Source organism: Lissotriton helveticus, chromosome 7, assembly GCF_964261635.1.
Source record: "Lissotriton helveticus chromosome 7, aLisHel1.1, whole genome shotgun sequence".
NCBI classification, from domain to species: domain Eukaryota; kingdom Metazoa; phylum Chordata; class Amphibia; order Caudata; family Salamandridae; genus Lissotriton; species Lissotriton helveticus.
In genome coordinates, this window is record NC_136068.1 from 1,910,211,621 (window position 1) to 1,910,235,414 (window position 23,794).

At 45.2% G+C, this 23,794-nt stretch overlaps 1 protein-coding gene across 1 annotated transcript in view; it reads left to right on the forward strand.

Annotated features, from left to right (window-relative positions):
* LOC144767863 (ephrin type-B receptor 5-like) overlaps window positions 1-23,794 on the forward strand; it is a 319,076-nt gene that overhangs the window by 205,608 nt on the left and 89,674 nt on the right. Inside the window, exons 7-8 of the mRNA XM_078651221.1 lie at window positions 3,199-3,361; window positions 5,494-5,608. Coding sequence (XP_078507347.1) covers window positions 3,199-3,361; window positions 5,494-5,608 — 278 coding nt within the window. The remainder of the gene's footprint in view (window positions 1-3,198; window positions 3,362-5,493; window positions 5,609-23,794) is intronic.

Consider the following 23,794-nt stretch of genomic DNA (forward strand, 5'->3'; position numbering starts at 1 on the left):
ATTAAAGTTCCCCCTAAATGTGGACTACTGAATTAGGTAAAGAGATACATGATCTCTAAAAGGAAAGGCCTCTAAACCATATGATAAGGAAGGCAATCGCTTGGTTCTAAAAACTTGTAGTACCAGATCCGCAGGGATCCTCCCACTAGTAGGTGTAGTTTTCCCAGCCAAAAATCTGTGAGAGGCCTTTCCCTTTGACCAGAGAAAATGATAACAGGAGGAACCTCTGTCTCTAAACTAAGCCCCTATATAGTTATAGGAGGAGTAATAACAAAGAGGTAATTTCCACATCTACCAGTTGTGTCTTAACCTATGTCTTTGCCTAAAAATATAATATATTTTTCTTCATAACTGGTTTAACACATTCATGGTGTTATATGTGTAATCTATTATCAGTAAGTCATCCACATATTCTGATATTTAAATAGCCTGATCTTTAGGTTTCAAAGGAAGGCTTTCATTGGTCAATTGGCTCTGCCAAAATCAACTTTGTATACTCTAAAAGCAGAGGTGCCGGTGCACACACCTACTTCCATCCATAATGTGTTTCAATCCACCCTGAAACAAGTTGCCCATTTCCCAGCTTTACTTTTACCCATGAATTTGAAAATAGTGATTCAATTGCTCTGAATCAGTTGGTTGGACCCCATGACCTCTATTTGCTCCAGAATCACCCTTGGGCCACTTTGTCAAACTCTGCTGTATGACCATGAATCGGGTCAAATGCTAGGTGTCCAGATATTAAATGCCTGTTGTATCTGAAACAACAGGTGGAGCATGTTTGTATTTATGTCAAAATGGGATCTAAATCCTGTTTCATTGGGGGGAACAATTTCTTCAATTGTAACCCTTGATTCAAGCTCCTTCAATAGAGCTCTTGCAGAGAGTTTGGCATCTACACGGAGGAGAATAATTCAATGAAATTAAGGGACTCAGATCATGAAGGGCGTCTAATATGGATGCGTTCCACAAATCGACCACAAATAACCGTGTATCAAAGCTAGTTGAAACCTTCCCAAAATTAGACGTCTTTTTATAAAAGGGAGACGGTCGGTCTGATCTGGTCTTTAATACACTGTCTTTAACTAATTTATATGTGATGGTGATAGTTTAATATAGAATTGTCAGAGAGATATTTTGTGCTATGAATTTGTTGGCAAGAGGACAAATATGGAAGTTCTACTGTTACCAGTGCAGTATGTAATTGTCTTGTACAAGTTATCCTCAGGGTCGATTTAACAAGGTTGCTTCGGTTTGAAGTATCCATCCCATTGAGAGAATGAATACAATTCTAGATGGAAGGATACTAATTGTAGTCTCCAAGTGGGGATCCAGTGGATGCCATCTTTTTTAGGTAGGCAGATCCTTTGTTTCAAGAGGCTAGATGGGTACTACAAAGCTTCTTGGATCATACCCTGTGATCACTGGGGGGCAGGGGAGATCTTTCCAAGCCGGTCTGATGTGATCATTTCTCCACAGATTCAGGCTTACCCTTGTACTTGATGACACTGGGCATAAATTGCCAAAAAAGTTAACTTTTTTAGGAAGCAGATGCAGAGCCTCTTTGTAGGTGCACGATGCAACAACCTAATGCATCTGAAGATATATAAGAATAAATGTCTGATGAAGACTTGACTAACTTGAGGCGCAGACACCTGCAATACAGATTAAGATGCTTGTTTCCATGTGGCCGTACACTCTTTGCTTTCTCTTTTCAAATGTTTTATGTGCTCAAAATATTTCAATGCTAATTTCCAATAGGAAATTGTGATGCATTTCCAACGTGATATGTCCTCTCACAGTGAACCTGCCTTTCTAACTTGATCTGTTACTGCGTAGGTGGCTTTGCATGTTGCAAAGGAGGGGGGTCATGATATCTGGTAACAGAATTGGGCTCTGGGCACAGACGCTAGTTCTCTAAGACCTTGTGCTGACCTGAGGTGTCCACGGTCAGGATCTTCACTCCTCTCTGCGATCAACTCTATTTGGAAGAAGTTTAGGGGCATATTATCAAGGGATTTATTTCAGCTTTTTTGGCTTTAAAAGCCAAGAAAGCGGAGATAAAATGATCTCCCTATTAGCAACAGGGTGCTAACAGGCAAATTCGCATGTTAGCACCCTTTTTCTCTATGCTTCCCCTTGCATCTCTAATGACATGCAAAGGGGGCGTTCCAGAGAAAAATAATAGGAGAAATGTTCTTAAGCGACATTTCTCCTATTATCAAGGATGTCACTAACCCTGTTCGTGATAAAAAAAGCAGCGCTAACCGCGGTTAGCACTGCTTTTTTTACACCTGGTATTTTCCTGACTTAGCCATGATATCCTATGGAAGGTGGATATCATGGCTAAGTTTGTGAGCCCCTATCATCAAGCTAACGCCAAACTTCGAGAGATTATCGTTGGTTTTCCAGCGATAATCTCTCAGTTGGCAGTTAGTGCGTGGATTTTTATCACTTCTGAGATAAACCTTGCTAATAGCAAGTTATCTCTGCGATAATTTACGGCGATGCTTAGCGTTAAAAAATTTGTTGCTAAGCATCGTTAGCGATAAATATCGCTAATCGTTGGTAATATGCCCCTTAGCCTTTTTATTTTATTTATTTAAGATTTTATAGAGCGAGAACGTGACCCGTTAGGGTATCAGAGTGTTTTACAGGGATAACACGTTGTATACCGGTTTGACAAAAACTAGAAACACGGATAGTGATGCAGGAAAGTGACTACATTAGGACACAACCAGGGTATATACAGCAATCAGAGGAGAGACATGCCATCAAAATGCAGAGAAAACCAGCAATTACATATGAGGGGTGACATGTCAGCATTATGCAGAGAGAACCAGCAATTACATTTGAGGAAATAATAAATCAGTACAAGGAATAGGAGCAACATAGCAGACAAGACATTTTTCAGAAGAACAAAAGCAATGCCACTGAGTGGAGTGCATAGCGAAAGAGAATTATTGGAGGAATTTGCTCATTAGGAAGGTTTTAGCTTCCTAATAACAGAGAAGGGATAAGCAGGCAACGGGTGCTATCATTTTGCATTTAGGTTGTTGCAAGATCAGTCCAAGCCTTAATCACATTACCTATACACTGATATGTCACAAGTGCAAGCATCTTCATATCAGTGCCTTATGATTCAAGATTGTAGTGACAGCTTTGACTGCATTCCCTCATTGATCTCTCTGATTCCAGGCAGAAGGTGAAGACTCCTCCATGTCACAGACCAGTGAGACAAACATGGCCACCGTCCACAGCCTGAATCCAGACACAATCTATGCCTTCCAGGTGCGAGCACGCAGTGAGGTAGGGTTCGGACCGTACAGCGGCAAGGTGTACTTCCAAACTACACTGGAAGGTGAGCATTCATGCAGTGTAAAGTCTTAAACATGTAGATATGTCATTGTGGGATCCGCTAGTTAGAACTGATAAAATGAATGCATCTTGTGTTTTTTTTATTGTTACAATTATTATTACTTTTATTATGCCATCCAATATAGTGGATTTTTACGTCATTTTCCCTGAGAAAGCTCATTTAGATTAGATCCATTTAATAACTCAGGGGCATATTACCAAGGGAGACGATAGACAATTATCGCCGATTTAGCGGCCGTTTTCGGCCGCTAAGCGGCGATAATTCTATCACCCCGACAGCTTGTAGGCGATAGCGAGCGGTTTGGGGCCCGCTTTGCATGTCAGCGATGTTTATCGCTAATGACATGCAAAGTGGGCGTATCCAACCTGTTAGCGACTGAAAGCAGTCGATAACGTCACTATCGCCTATTAACAAGGCAGGCTTAGCATTGGAAATATTCCCGTTAAGCGTGAATATCTCCAAAAACTAACGCCTGCTCAGACCAGTTCTTAGCCATGTTATCCAATGGGAGGTGGATAACATGGCTAAGAACATATTGCCGCTAATGCGTGAATATCGCTTTATTCTCAGCGATATTCACGCTATCGCCGGAAAAATTATTGCTTTGGAGATAAACCTTGCTAATAGCAAGTTATCTCCGCGATAATTTCTGGCGATGCTTAGCGATAAAAAATTCGTTGCTAAGCCTAGTTAGCGATAAATATCGCTAATCATTGGTAATATGCCCCTCAGTTCTACTTCTGTTACTGATTCTCTGTGTTAGACATTATGGGCCTCACTGATCCACCTCAGCAAATAATGGAAAAATAAAAAAAATTCGGTCAAGATGTCTATTTCCCAAATTTGAAAATGCTAGAAATCACTGTGGGTGAATTTGCTTCTCCTAAATCTTTTCCACATTAACTGAGAATATTGACATCTGGAATCAACAAAAGATGCCAAAAATGAACTTCAATAGATTTAAACCTACATTTGGAATAACTTTTCTTCTTCTTTGGGATTTCTCAAATATTCCTAGGAGTACATCTTTGAAGCTGAGACTGCCACATACTCAGGTGGTACTAAATATGTAAATGTATATTACATATTCCTTAATATAACACACTTGGATTCTCATTTTTTTTCTTTCTTCACAGAGCAAAGTTTTTCCTGTGAAATAAAAACCTTTTTTAATAAATCCATCAATGTTGAGGGTATTCCCTTATAATTTCCATGTTGGACATGGGCTAACTCCTGTCTTTGACAGGAGGTTGTATCTCAATAAATCAAGGGTGATAAAGTATCTGCCTAACATTTTGTGAAAAATTTTAAATGTGTTAACTGGAACTCCCCACTCCCACTCCCAGTCTCTATGAACAGATGTGTGCACACCTGAAAATACATCATTGTGATGTAATTTTACATGTGAGTGAATCCATTTTGGAGTGGAAATTCACATTTTGTGAAAACAATTTGCACTGATGAATGAAGGAGTTTGAACAGTGACGTTAAACATCTGTTTGCAAATACTCTTGTAAATCGAGCCCCTTGTGTTTGAGTGGAGGGTAAGAAGAGATGGGGTGCTCTGCTAAATCTTAAGTGTGACCCACTTCATCATGGGGTGGGGGTTGTTGAGAGAATGACCCAGCAGAAAGGCTCCCAGCCCACACAAGTATGTGAAGAAACTCAGAGACTTTTGGAGAAAAACAAAGTTCACAGTGTTGATGGACTTGATAACAGAGAGTAAAGGCCTGAGTTAGATCTAGGCGGATGACATATAAATCCCATAGGAAATATTGGGATTTTTTATATTTCAGCGGACGGGATATCCATCACCGTTGTGACAGGGTAACCCATCTGCTAAGTTCTAAATCAGGCCCTAAATATTGATGTTCATGGAGCTACATATGTGTGTGTGCATTCATAAATAAGTAATTGATGGAGCAAAAATGCAAGAGAAGTCATATCTAATTTATGAGATACTTTACATTTATTCTACATTTCCTTAGGGCCATAACTCGATGACATGCGTTTTAATCTTTGCCGTTTGTAGTTGAATAAAGATCAGGATTTCACAGGCGCATTTACTGGTATAACCACAACCCTCACTCGTGTAACCCATCGCTTCCTCACAGGTGGGCACTCTCAGCTGGCGCAGGACGGTCTACCGCTGATTGTGGGGTCTACCCTTGGTGGTCTTGCCTTCTTGCTGATCCTTGCCCTTCTCATCCTGGCTGTCATCTATAAGAGGTAGGGTCCTTCTATGTGTATTTGGGTCCACAAATCAAATGAGATTTCTTATGGGAAAAATGTGTCATCAGGTGCATGGCTATCAGTATTGTAGCAGGTGCAGTGGCACCGGGGCTTGTTGCCTTGGGGTCTCACTGCACCCCAAATATTGCTTTTCATTCCTACTCAACCATGAGTCAGGAGGCCATTTCCTCCTCCTTCTCAAGGGACCATGGCACCCCTTCGATGCCACAAGGTATGATTTGTTAGTGTGTCGCTGACCAACAGGGTATTTTGCACCTTCAGAATCAACTTAGCCACAGGACTTTGTAAAAGAAGCACAGGTGAGCTGTCAGCTCCATCTAGACATATATCTGTGTGCAGCTCTAATTTAGGAATGTGTTTTTGTATGAGGTGTTCACAATAAGGCAAGCCTGTAACTGGTTTCAAAGGCCGCCTAGTACAACCCTACATTGAACATGAACACTTGATAGTCATTTTTTATTTTAATGGGAAGGGTGGAGTGTTCCAAAATGTAGTTTTGATTCTAGGAGATGAAGAGATATGCTAGATGGCAGCATATCATTTTGTCTTTTTTTTCCTAATGCATGCTCTCTTCAAATCAGCACTTTAAATGAGGTCACCAATTGTCCATACTGCATTCCTTTGGCTGTCCTTCTGTTATTCCTATGAATTAACATAAGAATATCAATATAAAATGGTTGCTCTCAAATTTCGGATGTATGACATAACAACGCATGCTTTTACCACTCATGCCTTTACAACGTGGTTTTTACATCGCAAACCTTTACAACGCATAGCGCTTTGTTTGGGGTGCTGGATAGTGAATAGTTAAATTTACTATTCCAACTCCAGTCCCCGTGGATATTAGGGAAGGTGTTGGATAGTAAATTAAACGTATTCCCTATCCTATAGCGCCCCCCAGCGCAATGCGTTGTAATGGTTTGCGTTGTAAAAGTTGCATCGTAAAGGCACTGCGTGGTAAAAGTTGCGTTGTAAAGGATGTTTCCCTCAAATTTCATATTCCTTCACATTTATTCAGCTTTATTTATTTATTTTTCCTTTATTCTGTGTATATATACTTTGCTATTCCGCTAATATTGTTTTATTTTCTAAACAGAGGTGGATTCCCTGATAAGGCCTCGCGGACCTCCAGGGGTCCGTGGATCGAAGGTTTAGAATCGTTGCTCTAGCATTACCCGCCATGAGGCTTAGAAGGGTGGCAAGCGTGGTTAGAGTGTTATATAGATGCATGGGGGAAATTTAGCTGTATGGGTTTTACCTAGAAGCCACAGACTTGATATCATGATGTAAGCATGCTGAACTGGATTCGACTAGGATTCAGAAAGGATGAGCCAGAAGAGCAGCTTAGCTTCAAAGGTGCTCCATAGTTATCATGAAATGGCAACCAGCACCATTCATTGCTTACAGTGCTCAACTGTCTTATCTTTTGCAATTTCTATATGCGGTTTATCATTGTAAAGCATGTTGTGGGTGTTCAACAATTGGGTATGCATTTCTTGGTGGTCAAGGTGTGGTAAATAAATAAATAATTACCGGTACTATTTTTCTATACATTAAATAAAAAGGATAGCTCAATAAATAAGAGGCAGAATCCGAGGTGTCTGAGTCAAACAGGCTTTAATTTGACACAAGGGAAGGGACAGGATCGGAACAGCCTGTAACAGAATGGAATGGCAGCTGCAGGGGCACGTCTCATCAACATTACAGAGTATATATAGTAAAACAGTACAATTGCATTGAATACAGTAGGCGTAACAAGTGACAAACGAAGATAAGAACATATGGGCGTGAAAAGAAGGCGTGCACAGGGCGTGCACGAAGACATGTGATGTAGACGTCACAGAAGTGTCATAAATGGGTGGATACATGGAGGGGGCTACCTGGGCAGCTGGAACCTTTAACCTAGTGGTGCGCGCAAACGGGCCATGACGTATAACTGGGGAGAGCTGGGGGCTCTGACTCTTGCACTAGAAGAGGAGACTAAAGTCTGGGATGTCAGAACGACATGTACCTATAGCATATCTGATATCTCGTGTTTGGAGAACATGTTGATAGAATCTAAAAGTCATCAGGGGAAAGGCTACTTGTCACTAAGGCGGGTGCATGCATATATTCTTCATGTATTTCGTGTGCTATGAATCTTCTATGAACATTAATTCAGTAATTCTCTTGCATGGAGACAGGAAGACTAGACTTGTAGCTGAAGATGTTTATGCAGCTCGTTAGCTAGGAATGTGAAGCCGGGGAGCTGAACTGATAACTAGAGGCATAACATTTTCTTGGCAGACAGGCAGGCAGGCCAGGCTGGGCACCGCGCTGCTTGGCAGAAAGTAAGCGAAGGGTCAGGGATGCGGGAGGGGCTGCATCGCTCCTCAGAGCAGTTTCAGGAGACTTGAGCTTGAATCTGGTGTCTGGGCCCTTTGAGGCCTAGAAAACGGGGACAATTCGATGAATTAACGTGCACAATGTAAGGACGTTGGCAACATAGACCTAATACTTGTTGCTTTCAGGGGGACTAGATAACTGGCATACTAACGTTGGACACAACTGTAATTGCGTCTTTATTCGGGCAAGGGGGTAAATATGCATATTGATCATGCACATATAACATATAATGGGGAACACGTAGGGACACATGACAAGGCAAAATTCAATTTTCCTCATTCCCTCCTTGTGCCCTACGTTTCCATCAGGAAACATCAATATTCATGATACCATCTATCTGTTCATATAGCATCATTTGTTCGTCTCTTATCTTCTGGGAACGGGACTTCGGACTTGGAATACAAGAGGTAGCGCACAAGCCGCAAATCGCTGGGCCACATTGTAAACAGAGAAAACAACTGAATATAATCATTAATACTATTCCTAGAAATGACAGTACTTTCCATCCCCAGGCAGATATTATACTCCAGAGCCAACCGGACCATGTCCAGGTGCCTGGATTCTGGTGTAACTGATGGGCAATTTTATGAAGTCTGGTTATAGCTGAATATACAGACGGTGCGTTATTAGGAATGAAAATGCAACAACTAGATCCGATGACTCTACAAGCTCCGCCCCTATCGGCCAGTATGACGTCAAGAACAAGGCGGTTTTGAAGCACGACAAATCTCATAGCAGATTGTTCTTCAGTTAAGTTACCTAGAGCGGAAGTAGTCTCATTCACTACTGCTTCAAGGGTTCTGGTTAACCTACGTATTAGCTTACTATTCTGGACAGGACCTATGAAGAAAAAGAAACCTTTATTGAAATCTGTGTACTGTTCTAAGGCAGTTTCAGTCTGATCGACAATTGGGGACTCGATCTCCCTTCTATGTCTAACGTGTACTAGATGTGTATTTCTATGATAATCGGATGGGGCTAGAAAAACTGGTGGCAGTAGGAAGGCAATGTAACATGTTCCATCCCAATCTAGGGGCAAACGTACATATGCGGTCTGACCACATAAAAAATATGAATGACGTGAGGCTTTGAAATTAGATTTCCCACTGTCACTATACTCGACCACAGTAGTACAATCACTGTGTCCTAGGTGTACTGAACCATTCTTTCTGACACATAACTCGCCTTTCACTGGTAGAAATGTAATAGCACGCAAGTCTGGAGTAGTCTCGGACTGAACATTCAGAACCATGAAATTCGAGGAGTAATTACCTAGATCATATACTTCATTTTCTAGATCTAACCCTGTTCTATGGGAAAGACCCTCCTTGTCTGGGAAACATGTTCTATTCAAAAGGGACTTATCGTTTGAGGATGATGTTAACGTAAACCATGCTACACACGAACCATTGTGTGAAAACGGATAGGGAAAGAGTGGCAGAACTCCCTTCGGTATCTGGAAAGGGGGGAGTCGACCACACACCCAGCAATTAGTGGCATTGCTGGTCTGGTGTGAATAGTGTAACATACGGATGAAAGAATTGTTGCGCATGGCAAGTCGGTAGGATAACTCGTGAGGAGGTAGTTCACTAAAAGTGTGCTCTACTGTATCATTAGAGGAAAGATGTACATGTGAATCAAGAGGAGGAAAAAATACATGTAAAACATAACTTATGCATGTGATCGTAAGACTCAGAAATAACATAAATAATAGGGTAATAATACATCGACTTCGCATATTTTTACAATAACGGATTCTCTTAGAGTTTCGACTAACTCTCTCACTATGTGGGTCTATCTCATACATGTCAGGAACCTGTCTAACCGCTTCACCCGAGAGGGACTTAAACAATTAAACTGTCTGACTTACTAGACCTCAGCTTTTGTTTATACTCCTGCTGCGGAGTTTTCTCTAACAGGGGGAGTTTAGAGTCAGTATCGGGGCAGTCCTTGAGAACGGGGCAGTCTTTGAAAAAAGTCTTTGGACGGAGTCCATGAAAACGTTTCACGTGACTGGAATGAATCCAGCCTTTGCGGCCCTCGATCTTCACAGCGGTCCTTGTGGTCATCAAAACAAGCTTCGGTTCTTTCCAGCGGGGCTCCAGCGGACTTGAACGATCAAAATTTCTTATGAGGACGAAGTCACCTGGAACGACCTCGTGCGGTTTCACCTGGGTGTTGTCTGGAAAGGCAGCAGCGACCTGTGAACGACAAGAGAGTAGTGCAGACATCAAGGAAGCCAGGTAATCGGTCAGCATATTACTGTCAACATCTGTAATCTTACGGGGCATAGGTGTACCCCACATGTTTGGGGGACGACCGAAAACGACTTCAAAGGGTGACAGACCTGAACGGGAGTGAGCGACCATTCTCATGTAAAAAAGGGCGACTGGCAGTGCTACCAACCAATCTACGCCTTTCTCGGCACAAATCTTGGCAATGCGGATTTTCAGAGTCTGATTATGTCTCTCTACGAGGCCAGCTGCCTCGGGGTGTCGTACACAGTGGAACTTCCACTGGTACCCTAACAGAAGGGATACTTGTTTCATGAGTTCGGATGAGAATGGCTGGCCATTGTCTGAATACACGACCCTGGGCAAACCATAGCGGGGGAAATACTCACGAACCAACTGCCTGGCAGTGGTCGCGGCAGTGTAATCTGGGACTGGATATGCTTCTGTCCATCTGGACAAAGCACATACAACTACGAGGACATACTTGAAACCTCGACATCGCTCCATCTGAATATAATCCATCTGGAGGACTTCAAAAGGGTGGTCAGGAGGATGAAATCCACCTTGTTCCACCGGAACACCTTTACCTGGATTGAACTGACAACAGATCATGCAGGTACGCACTTTCTGCTTTGCTGCTGCTCGTAAATGCTTGTTAAACCAAAGGTTCTGGATGCTGTCTAACATGGCCTTTTCTCCTAAATGTGCTGGACTATGTGCTGTATTAATAATGACTTGAACCATAGAGTCGGGGAGAAACCATGTGGCTTTTCCCTTCGTCAACCATCCTTGATCTGTCTGGACCCCTCCTTGTTCAGACCATTTCTTGATTTCATCTAGAGTAGCATGTGACTGGATATCTAGTACATCTTGTGTAGGGTCCTTAACTGTCATACAAGTTGTCGGGACTAGAACGTCTGTCTTTGTCATGTTAACTGGAATGTCTGGAGTCTGAGCTGTAAGCTTGGCTGTTCGATCTGCTAGATCATTACCTTGGGAAATAACATCAGTGGCTTTCGTATGTGCTTTGCACTTCATAATGGCAATGGCTTTCGGTAAATATATTGCTTCTAACAGAGCTTGAATGAGGGGGCCATGCTGAATCTTGGCTCCATGAGAGGTCATGAAACCTCTTTCTTGCCAGAGTACTCCGAAGTCGTGTACGACTCCGAATGCATAACGTGAATCTGTATATATGTTTACTTTCAGGTTCTTGGCTCGTATGCAGGCTTGGGTCAGAGCGATGAGCTCTGCTGCTTGAGCAGACAGGGTGTCAATACGATGTGTTTCTATAACTTCAGTTTCAGTAGTCACTGCATACGCGGCTACTAGTTCTCCTGTACTTGTTCTCATACATGAACCATCCACGTAAAGTGTCAGGTCTGGATCAGGTAAAGCAATGTCCGTCAAGTCTTGTCTTGGCTTTGTCATGGTGTTAATAACTTCCACACAGTCATGCGTGGCAGGATCTGGAACAGTCGAGGGTAACAGTGTAGCAGGATTTAAAATGTTGCAGCGTCTGATTTCTATGTGTGGCTGGAACAGTGTCAGTTCATAACCTGTTAAACGTGCAATTGTCAAGTGTTGAGTCTGTGTTCGGTTTAAAAGAACTTCCATGGAGTGTGGAACTTGTACGGTCAGGGAATGTCCTAACACTAGGGAATCACTTTGTCTGATAGCTAGAGCTGTGGCTGCAACTGACTTGAGGCACGCAGGGAGAGCCTGGGCTACTGGATCTAATGTGCTAGAAAAATAAGCACAAGGCTTGTGTTGTCCTGCTTGATCTTGTGTGAGAACAGATAATGCTGTACCATCGCGTTCAGTAACAAAAAGTGTAAAAGGCTTACTGTAGTTCGGTGTCGCTAGAACAGGTGCTTGGCATAAAGCTTTCTTTAACTCATTAAAAACAAGTGTGTGTTCCTGGGTCCAAGGGAGGACAGTCGATGTCGCTGCCTCCTGTGTCGTTAACTGTATCAGTGGCTTGGCTAGATATGCATACTGAGGAATCCATTGTCTGCAGTAAGAAGTGAGGCCGATAAAAGCTCGTACCTCCTTCTGTGTCTTGGGCTGTGGAAGATGTGCTATTAACTGGATACGGTCAGGTGTCAACTGTCTACCCCTCTTGGACATCAAGTGTCCAAGGTATACCACTTGTTGGACACAGAATTGCAGTTTGGAAGGGGACACCTTGTGCCCCATGTCTGCCAGGAAGTACAAGACTGTCAGTGATGCACGTTCGCAGTCACGTTCAGAACGGGCTGTGATCAATAGATCATCGACATACTGGAGCAGGGCAGTGTCAGTTGGCATGTGAATACTGTCTAGTTGTCTTTTAAGTGCTTGACTGTAAATACTAGGACTTTCTGTGAAACCTTGGGGTGCTCGTGTGAATTTATAGCTTCTTCCATTTAAACAGAATCCGAAAAGGAACTGGCTGTCTGGATGGATGGGGACACTAAAGAATGCGTTCTTGAGATCAATAACAGTAAAGAACTCTGCTTCAGAATCAATGGCAGTCAATAGGGAAGAGATATCTGGAACCACTGGGTACTGGGGTATGATACATTTATTAAGTTCTCGAAGGTCAATCACTAATCGATAAACTGGAGGTGCATTTGGATCAGTACGTTTAAGAATCGGAATGATAGGAGAATTACATACATTGGAGTCAGTTTCTACAACCATTCCTTGAGCAATGAGCTCGTCAATAATTTTCGATAAGGCTGCTACAGCCTCAGGTGGCAATTTATACTGTCGGATTCGTGGCAATACAACACCTTGTTTCAGAGTGACACGATATGGTGTAATATGCATACAACCTACATCAGTTGGACCTTGCGCCCATAAATGCTGTGGTACATTCAGTAATCTCGGATCAAAATCACGTAACACATAATGACCTTTAAAATCACGTAAAAACACTCTTACTCCTTCCGGAGAGCAGCAAATGATTGCACCTAATTCTTTCAATGTCTTAATACCTAGTAAGTTTTCTGGACAAGATTTCGTAAGTAACAAGTCTGTAGTTCGGGACAATGGACCAACTTCTAGGGAAACTGGTTTTGATATTTCATTAACAATAGGCTTTCCTGAAAATCCCAGGGAAACATTTCTAGAGCCTGAGAGCGGAGCCCCTGGAACCTCGTCATGACTGATGGTAGTCCTACTTGCCCCTGTATCAATCAGAAACTTTCTGTCTTTCCCTAACACTTGACTGTGTACATAGGGACCCTCTTGATCTACAGGAACCTCGATGAGAGGCAAGCCAACCTCCCTCTCTAGGCTGTTTCATGAATACTGCTGATATTCTGGATAATCTGACTGTGCGTACTGGTACATCTGCTGTGTAACGTGTTGAGTGGCAGCTATAGGCTGCGGTACTGTAACTGTCTGTTGTGCGTTCTGCGGCGGCTGGGAATTCTGCGGAACATGTTCTTGTCTAGGAGGACGCGGTCTCTCTTTCGTCTTACCTGTAGCTATGTTGTGTTTCAGAACTGCACATTCATTTATATAATGACCTGCCTGTTTACAGTAATTGCATGTCCCTTTAACAGGAGCTGCAGAATGACTAGTTTGATTCGTACCCCTCTTCTGACTATCTGCTGGAACAGACTGTGCAACTAATACTTTCATTTTCGTGTCTTTCATACGTCTCCTTTCGTGTTCTTGCTCTTCCCTGATTCTATTCTGGTGATACTGTAGCATCTGGAGCATCTGTGAAGTACTCTCGACTTTTAATACTCGATTTTTCACTTGCGGTAAAGAATTTTCAACTAGTTTAGTAACAAAAAGATGCGGATATGACTCACTACTTGTTTTCAGACCGCTATTTATAATAAAACATTTCTCAAATCTGGAATAAAAATCACTAGTGTCTTCGTCTTGTTTCTGTTTACAGGCTGATATGGCATCCCAGTCTTCCTTTTTCGTGGCTAGTAATCTTGGCAAGACTTGTATTAACAGCTCGGGCAATTCTTTGGCTTTAGCCCCAAGACCAGTACCTGGGACTCGTGTGTTATCTTCAGTCTCTAATACGGTCCAATCAATCTTTTTCTCTCCCACCTCCCATTCTTTTTCTTTAAGTTTTTCATATATGCCCGCGGGCAACAGGACCTTTAGCATTTTAATAATATCAGGATACGTGTATTCTCCCATACGGAGCATGTCTTTTAACTCTCGGTGGAACCCTGCTGGATCTTTATCGTGACAGGGCACTAACTTTTTCATTTCTAGTAGTTCTATTTTCGTGATAGGGGTGTAAACAAATACTCGCTCGAGGTCACCCCCCGCTCCCTTAACAGGATGCACTTCTCGTAACGGATTCTGTCTGTCTATGTAGAATGGGGATGAAACAGGAACAAAATGCGGAGTCAGGAACGTTCTGTATTTGTGGCGTTGTTCTAAAATGACATAATTAAATCGGTACCTAGACCTTTCCATCGGTTTAGGAGCAACTCGTTCAATACATTATACAACGGACCTGGATCAGAATGCTGACTCTCGTACTGTGTAATGAGGTGCTGGATCATATACATACCCACCAGTCGCTGCTCGGCTGGGGGCAGTTTCAGAAACATTTGAGCCACTACTTCGTCTGGAAATGTGGCGGAATCGCTAGTCCATCGGACTGCTGATCGGGCTAGTTCTTGTTCATGCATGGTACTAAGTTCACTGTAACCTATTCGTAATTTCAGAACTTTATCTGTGGCCTGGAATACTTGTTCAAGAGAACACTGTTCTGGTACGGGAGAAGGAAAAGCTTTCTTGTAATCTAGGCGTGTGTGTCTATCAGAAGGTCTTGTCCTACCTACATACGCTATTCTTGTGGGATTCTCGTCGTCTACCTCTTCGTCTGAAGAGTCATTCTCTTTCTCTGATACTATTCTTGCTTTCTCCCTCTCGTGTATGCTTATAATTTCTTTACGAATCTTTCTGTACATAGTTTCTATACTATTCTGCGTCTTGTGTTTTCCATCTGCTATATTGTCACTCCATCTTGTCAGGACCTTCATCTCTTCTGGATTTTTATCAGGACGATCTTGTTCTCTTATTAAACAATTTATTAGAAATTGCAAAATCATGCCTTGAGTCTCAACTTTCCTATGTGCCATAGCTTCGTGAATACTTTCTGGTTTCTCCCCTGTACGGATAAAATGATATATTCTGTCTAAATGTTCTTTCATATCTGACATGGTAGTCAAAATTTTGCAACTCGTCGTAAACGTACGGAATGCAATACCATATAATCTTCACCTGGCACTGGATCATATCTACAATCAGTAAGGTACTTCTTGAGTGATTCGTACGTAGCCACTTTTGGCGTACGCTGTAATGCTGCATCTCTCAGCGTCAGGCGCTTTGTTTGAGGCGGGGTGATAGGAGTACCTCCCCCTGCTCCTCCTGAACTAGAATTGTCAATTAATACTGAGTGTGCGGTTACTGGTAACGGAACTGGTAACGTAGGTGTACGTAATGTGGGTTGGTCCGGGGGTACTGGCACATGGACAGGATTCCCGGGACCCACGACTGGAGGAACAGTAATTACATTATTAACAGGATGTGGAAGTTGAACAGGCTGAGCAGAATTCGTGTTAGCATATTCTGGGACAGTGTCATCTAAATAGGAAGAAAGGAAAATTTCAGCTGCGGTCGGTTTATGACGCAGCTTAGTCGGGACCAATGGTGGCGGTAAATTACAGGGTACTTCCGGGGTCGCCTTCGGCAATCCCTCGGCGAGAAGAGGATACATACCTTTAATAAGGGCATTTCTTTGTCTATCTGATTGTTCTGCTCTAACTCGTTCACCTTCTTCTAGTAATTCCCTTTCTTGGGCTTTTTCTGAAGATTCCCTACTTAATTCTGCTTTTCTGAATTCTTTCTCTGTTCTTTTATGAGATTCTTTACGCCATAACTCTATGGCATCTTTCTGGGACTGTCTGGCTTTCTTTTTCCATAATGCTTCTTCTACTCTCATGATGCACTCGGCATCCCACGTTCCTGAAACAGGCCATCTATATTTCTCTTCGAGATGTTTGGTGTAATCCACCCATAAATCTAGATACAATATGGCATCTAAGCCATGCTTGTGATACATAAAATGTCCAGGACTGTCCCTAGGAGGGACAGGAACTGATTCTTCGAGTAACCCTTTTCTGGTTTTGATCTGACGTAACTTAGAAAACAGCGGCATATTTGAACCGTACTAGGATTTGAAAACATAAACAATAAACACAATAATGAATAGCAAACAATCATTCATACCACGACATAAGAAAACACATTAATAAAAGTTCGAACAGATACTACCTGATACATTGAAAAACATAACGCTTGAATTTCTCGAGAACGGACTTACTAGAAATACTGGATGCACTGCTAAAACAGTACAGAACATACCGGTCTCCTAAAGAGACACGTCATACCGTATCCACCTAGATGGACACGTCGGACTGGATCGGCGTACCCAAACCCATCGGACCGGAGACAAACTAATGACCCCGTCTAGATACTCCCCCGGCAACGGTACTCACCGGGAAGCAGAACTGAAGGCCTCGGACTGGACTGCTACTGGACTGCTACGACGTCTGGTTACTACGCATGCGCTTCGAACTTCGGGCTTCGGAAACAGGTGGGCCTCCGGATACCTCGGACCTTGCTCTCTCGGCTTGGGCTCTGGTCGGGACGAACCGCATTCCTCACCGCCTCGTCTGGATGCCGGACCGCAGTCTCCGTCTCCTCCGTGGGCCTGAGGGAGACTTGATGAAGCAGAAATATCTGCACGTGCACGGTAGAGTTCCGTCACGGCTGTAGAAGGGTCAGGGGGCCTGCGTTACATCTCCGGGGCGCGTGGGGAAGGGGCTCGTCCCTATTCGGGCGCCATTTATGTGGTAAATAAATAAATAATTACCGGTACTATTTTTCTATACATTAAATAAAAAGGATAGCTCAATAAATAAGAGGCAGAATCCGAGGTGTCTGAGTCAAACAGGCTTTAATTTGACACAAGGGAAGGGACAGGATCAGAACAGCCTGTAACAGAAGGGAATGGCAGCTGCAGGGGCACGTCTCATCAACATTACAGAGTATATATAGTAAAACAGTACAATTGCATTGAATACAGTAGGCGTAACAAGTGACAAACGAAGATAAGAACATATGGGCGTGAAAAGAAGGCGTGCACAGGGCGTGCACGAAGACATGTGATGTAGACGTCACAGAAGTGTCATAAATGGGTGGATACATGGAGGGGGCTACCTGGGCAGCTGGAACCTTTAACCTAGTGGTGCGCGCAAACGGGCCATGATGTATAACTGGGGAGAGCTGGGGGCTCTGACTCTTGCACTAGAAGAGGAGACTAAAGTCTGGGATGTCAGAACGACATGTACCTATAGCATATCTGATATCTCGTGTTTGGAGAACATGTTGATAGAATCTAAAAGTCATCAGGGGAAAGGCTACTTGTCACTAAGGCGGGTGCATGCATATATTCTTCATGTATTGCGTGTGCTATGAATCTTCTATGAACATTAATTCAGTAATTCTCTTGCATGGAGACAGGAAGACTAGACTTGTAGCTGAAGATGTTTATGCAGCTCGTTAGCTAGGAATGTGAAGCCGGGGAGCTGAACTGATAACTAGAGGCATAACATTTTCTTGGCAGACAGGCAGGCAGGCCAGGCTGGGCACCGCGCTGCTTGGCAGAAAGTAAGCGAAGGGTCAGGGATGCGGGAGGGGCTGCATCGCTCCTCAGAGCAGTTTCAGGAGACTTGAGCTTGAATCTGGTGTCCGGGCCCTTTGAGGCCTAGAAAACGGGGACAATTCGATGAATTAACGTGCACAATGTAAGGACGTTGGCAACATAGACCTAATACTTGTTGCTTTCAGGGGGACTAGATAACTGGCATACTAACGTTGGACACAACTGTAATTGCGTCTTTATTCGGGCATGGGGGTAAATATGCATATCGATCATGCACATATAACATATAATGGGGAACACGTAGGGACACATGACAAGGCAAAATTCAATTTTCCTCAAAGGTCATTGCAAGATGTTGGAAATGGTAGACAGTTGTTTCTCATTCAACTGATGATTTTTTTGTAAATATATTTTATTGTTTTTCACAAAAAAAAAACATGAACCGCGCATCATTCATCAATTCACATTATAACAGTGTGTGGTATCTCCACGAGTTATGCAAAAAAAAAAAATACAGTGTTACATCACAGTTGGTACATCATCAGGTTCATGTTTCATGCAGTCTAGCTGTAATGGCACATGGGTAGTTTCAATAGCCGTGCAATGTGTGAGGTATCGTGGTCCCTGCTCCTGTCATCTGCCATCAGGCCGTGGCTACTGGGGGGACCCACCTCGTACCGCGTGACTTAATGCCGGTGTCGCGGTTTTGTGTATCATTGCAGCGGCAGCCGCGGGGCCAAGATATGGGACTGACGCGCCATTCTCATGTGTCGGGGCGTGCAGGAAGGCCTGCCGCCGCCGCGTCTCGTTCCTAACCTGGTTGTCCATTGAGATCAATGCCATGTCAGATGCGTTAGTGTGCATCTCCCCCACTCAAGCAATCCAATGTATATACATCGCTGTGTGGTAGTGGTCAGGTGTGACGGCCGCTTCATATACATTTGTAGCCCAAAACATTCCAACAGTGCGGTCAAGAGGTCGGTTGGGAAGTGAAGGGGAAATTCGTGACTGCGGCAGGAGAAATGGAGGAGGTGGAGAATCGAGGAGAATGGTAAGTATGGATGCAATTGGGGAAGAGAGAAAAGGGTGGGGGGAGAGAAGGAGGGGGGGAATTAGTCAACTTGGAGGTGTGTATCGTGTGTTATAGTGAGAACGCATCAGTGTGTTGGGAGCTGGGAGATGTTGTCGCATGCTGCTCATGACAGCTTGTCCGTTCACGGGAGATTATTATGCCAGTCAGCGGGTGGGTTGTGGTGCATGCGAGAGGTGCTGTCGTGTAGGCCAGGCATAAGTGCTACCAACAGGTCAAAGGGGGCCCCAATCTAGTGGTCCATGTTGGTTTTCGATGGAGCCTTCGGGGTTTATGGCTTGCGGCGTCCATCCTGCAAGTTACATCCTGTTCGTGTCAGGGGGGGTGCTGTTCGAGGGAACTCCCTGCGCCTGGCATTCCCGATGGAAGGAGCTCAACGTCTCGTCCCATAGAGTCGCAATGGGGAATTTCCGCAGTCCCGCCGTCTCTTCATTGTGAAGATTGATACTCTCTGCTCTCGCCCAGTTGTCTAGGGAGGTGCGCCAGTGTTCAACTAGTGGTGGCTCTGCGCGTTTCCAATGTTTAGTGAGGAGTCTCTTGGCTGTGAGTAGGCCTAGGTCCCAGAATCGAGAGGGGACTTTGTTAAGTTTAGTCCTCTTATAGAGGCCTAGCAGACCTGCCTCCCATGTGTGTGGTATTGGCATGGCCGTGCTCCGCTCAAGTAACGGCAGCACCGTCTGCCAGTACGTCTGGATCCTCGGACAGAGCCACAACATGTGTAGCAGGTCCGACCCTGTCAGCATGCATCTTGGGCATCCCGCTGAGGCTCCCGGGAAGTACTGGCTAATTTTGCCTGGTGATAGGTACGCTCTGTGTAGAATGTAAAATTGTATCAGTTTAAAACGTGCGTTTCGTAGGATACATCTGGGACTCGCTATTACCATCGCCCACTCCTTCTCTGTCCATTCGTTCCCCCTATCTGCCGCCCACTTGTCGCGTAGTGGCTGCAGAGTATGCTGCATGTGTGATAACAGTGCCTGTGTCAACCAGTGTACCACGTGCGTGCCATTCCCCATGACGTGTAGGCATTGTATTAATTGGTGTGTGGGTCGTTCCTCTGCAATACTTCCCCATTGCTGTGTGTATGCCCTAACTATTGAAGCATGTTGCAAGAATTGTCCAGCCAGCAGTCCCGTATCATCAGCAAGTGTTGCAAAAGGTATCAGGGTGCCTTCGGCGTACAGGTCCGCCATGGTGTTCACCCCCGAACGTGTCCAGTGCTCCATCGCTGCTTCGGTTAGCACGTCCGTGGTCCTGGGGGTGCCTAGGAGCGGGAGCGCTGGGGCATATGGCTTAATTGTTTTTGTGAGCCGAAGGCTCCTGATATAGCATTTAGTGGCTACTGCCATGTGCAGCTGTACCTCTCTTGACTTTTGTCAACGGGTGGAACAACGTGTGAATCTGTAGAGGGGACATCATGTCTGCGTCAGTGGCCGTGTCGTCTAGGTTTCTGCCGTCGAGCCAGGCCACCACCCACTGTAGCTGTGCCGCCAGATAATATAGCTCCAGATTGGGCACTGCGAGACCTCCGTCATCGACAGGTGTATATAATTTACTCAGTGCCACTCTGGGTCTTCCCGTGTTCCAAATTAGATCTCTGACCAAGGTTTCCAGTTCCTTGAACGTGCGGGCCGGGACATATATCGGGATGTTGGCATAGTAATATAATAGTCTCAGCAGCACGATCATTTTCGCCAGTGTCACTCTGCTTGGCACATTGAGGGGGAGGGTCTTCCAAAAAGCGACCTGTGATCGTATGGACGTGATGGCACGTATCAGGTTGCCATCCAATATGTCTGGAGGGGTTCTATATATGTGTATTCCTAAATATTTGAACGTGGTGGGGTACCATGGTAATCGTTCGCCACTGATCCTGATTTCGGGCTCTGGGGTGTCAGGGTCAAATGAATACACCCCTGATTTGACCCAATTTACCTTTAGGCCTGACATAGCCTCGAAGGTTCGAAAGATGTCCGACAATTTCGGTGGTATTTGAGTTAGATCTCTAATGTATAGGAGCAGGTCATCTGCGTACAGCGAGACTATATGCGTGCCATTCGCTAACGGAATACCCCAGTTTGCACCTCTACTTCGCAGTACCTCTGCGAGGGGCTCTATCGCTAGCGAGAAAAGCAGAGGGGACAACGGGCAACCCTGTCTGGTGCCTCGTCTGACTTTGATGGCACCAGACAGTAGTTTGCCCTTGCGGACTCGGACTTCGGGGCTTCTGTATAGGAGACCGACCATCTCAATGTTGTCGTCCCCCAGGTCGAATTTACGCAATACTGTCAGCAGATAGGGCCATTCAACCTAATCGAAAGCCTTTTCAAGGTCTAATACTAAGCATCCCGATCTCGGCCATCGTCGCACTGCGTATTCCTGCACTCGGAACAGCCGCCTGATATTTTGGGAGGTGCACCTGGTGGGCACAAAGCCATTCTGATCTCTGTGTACTAAGGTGGGCACCAAGGTCGCTACCCGTCTGGCTAGGGTCGACGCCAGGATCTTGTAGTCTGTATTTAAGAGTGCCAGGGGCCGGTATGAGCCGAGCTGTGTGCCATCTCTGCCTGGCTTGAGAAGAGACACTAAGGTCGCTTCGTTCATCGACTGGGGTAAGGATGAGTCCTCCAGTGCCACAGAATATATCCGGAGGAGCTCCGGTATCAGTATGTCAGAACAGGCTTTGTAGTACTCGGCCGGTAGCCTGTCCAGGCCAGAAGCTTTGCCATTCGAGAGGGCGAAAATGGCTTCACGTATCTCGTCTGGTGTGAGCGGCAGCCCTAAGTCATCTCGCTGGTCGTCAGTCAGGGTAGGCGGTGCGACCCCGTCGAGGTAGGTGGCAATGTCTGGCTGGGGTGTCTGGAGTCTCGACTCATATAGTGCGCGATAGTGTGTCACGAAGGCTTCATGTATCTTCTCCTGTGTGTACACCACTGTGCCGTCAGCGGAGTGTATCGTCGTCACAGGAGACGATCGATCCTCGCGGCTTATCAGCCAAGCTAACAATTTGCCAGGTTTATCCCCTGCATGATGTGTGCGGGCCGAGTGGGCTATGTAGGTAACGTGTCGTAACCTATCCAGTAACTTGTCATGTTCAGCTCGCGCCGCCAGCAGTCTAGTGTTCGTGCCCTCAGTCACTTCTTGCTCCGCCTGTAGTAGGTCAGACTCCAAACGCGTCAGATTCGATTCTATCTGCCGCCGGGAGTGTACCTGCGTACCCAGACATTGCCCCCTGAGTACCACTTTGAATGCGTCCCATTCAAGTTGTGGGGTGGACGCCGTGCCCGTGTTTTCTTTGAAGTAGTGTGCTGTTTGTGCGCAAATGGAGTTCCTGAATGGACCGTCCAGAAGCAGATCTGGCTGCAGTCTCCAGGTGGGTACCGGGGGCCGTGGCTGTTCCCATGTCAGATCCATGAAGTGAGGGTTGTGATCTGAGTGCGTGCGGCCCATGTAATAGGTGTTTGTCACGTATGGAAGTATCTCGCTGGTGACCATGAATCTGTCCAGACATACGTGTAGGGTGTGTGCTCCTGAAAAGTATGAATATATCCTGGCGTGGGGGTTGCGACTGCGCCATGCATCTTGCAAGTCCCACTGCGTGGACCAGGCCTGCAAGGCCTTCGCAGCATTCTGTGTCTGTGAGCCTGGTGGCAGGGAAGCGATCGGTCTAGTGTCAGATCAAGTGCACAGTTGTAGTCTCCACCCAGTACCCATGGAATTCTGTGCCAGGGCGCTAGTGTGTCTGATAGTTGTACTAGGAAGTCCGCCTGACCCGTGTTAGGTGCACATATCGAGGCCAAGACCACTGGTCTCCCGTCCAGCCTACCATTCACCACAACGTATCTCCCGCCGGGGTCGATATGAGTTTCCATTACTGTCAGAGGGGTGCCCGGTCTTACCCACACCAAAGTCCCTCTGGCGTAGGAGGAGTAGTGCGTGGCATATAGTTGCCCTCGCCATCTACGTCGTAAGACACGAGTTTCTGTCTCGCTGAGGTGTGTCTCCTGCAAGAGGGCTATTTGAATGTGGTGGCGCTTGAGGTATGAGTAGATCTGGTAGCGTCGGGAAGGTGTGTGCATGCCCCTCACATTCCACGTACAGATCTTAACAGTAGACATTGTAAATCATCAACAAATCTCCCTCCCCGGCCCTTCCACCACCTCCCAGAGGACTGCAAAGTTCCCAACAAGAAAACGCTCCCATCAGTGCGTCTCGAAATTGTGTCCATATCTACACACCACATCATTGGGATAAGGGGGGGGGGAGAACATGACTAGTAAAACGATAAGCCATGAAATGTGATATACAGGTAAAATACCAAAAGGTCGGTTGCCAAACGTGCTCCCGTCCATACTCTCGAGGAGAGTAACAAAGTCTAATGCTAAGGGGGTTGCCATGCAAGTAGCACTGTAACTGTTTTCAGTTAATGAAGTCTGTTGTTTAAGGGCCCCTCACCCTCCCGGGACATGTGTATCAGTCTAGACCATACTCGAAAAGGCAAGTAACTGCTTGCACATGCATTCAACATCATACATTACGTGTCCCAATCAACTCGCAGCCAGGCAGGTCAGCGCAGGTCCCGCGCTCCGGTCACACCCGGGCTTCTGTTCTGCCTCTGTGTTATGATTCCATTGGATAGACATCCGGCGTACTCCCGCCTTACCAAATGTAGGTGGGCGCAGGGGCGTCTCTGGCCACGGCAAGTGTCCCTAGTGGTCGCGGCGTCTTGGTTCAATCAGCCCCATACAGCCACA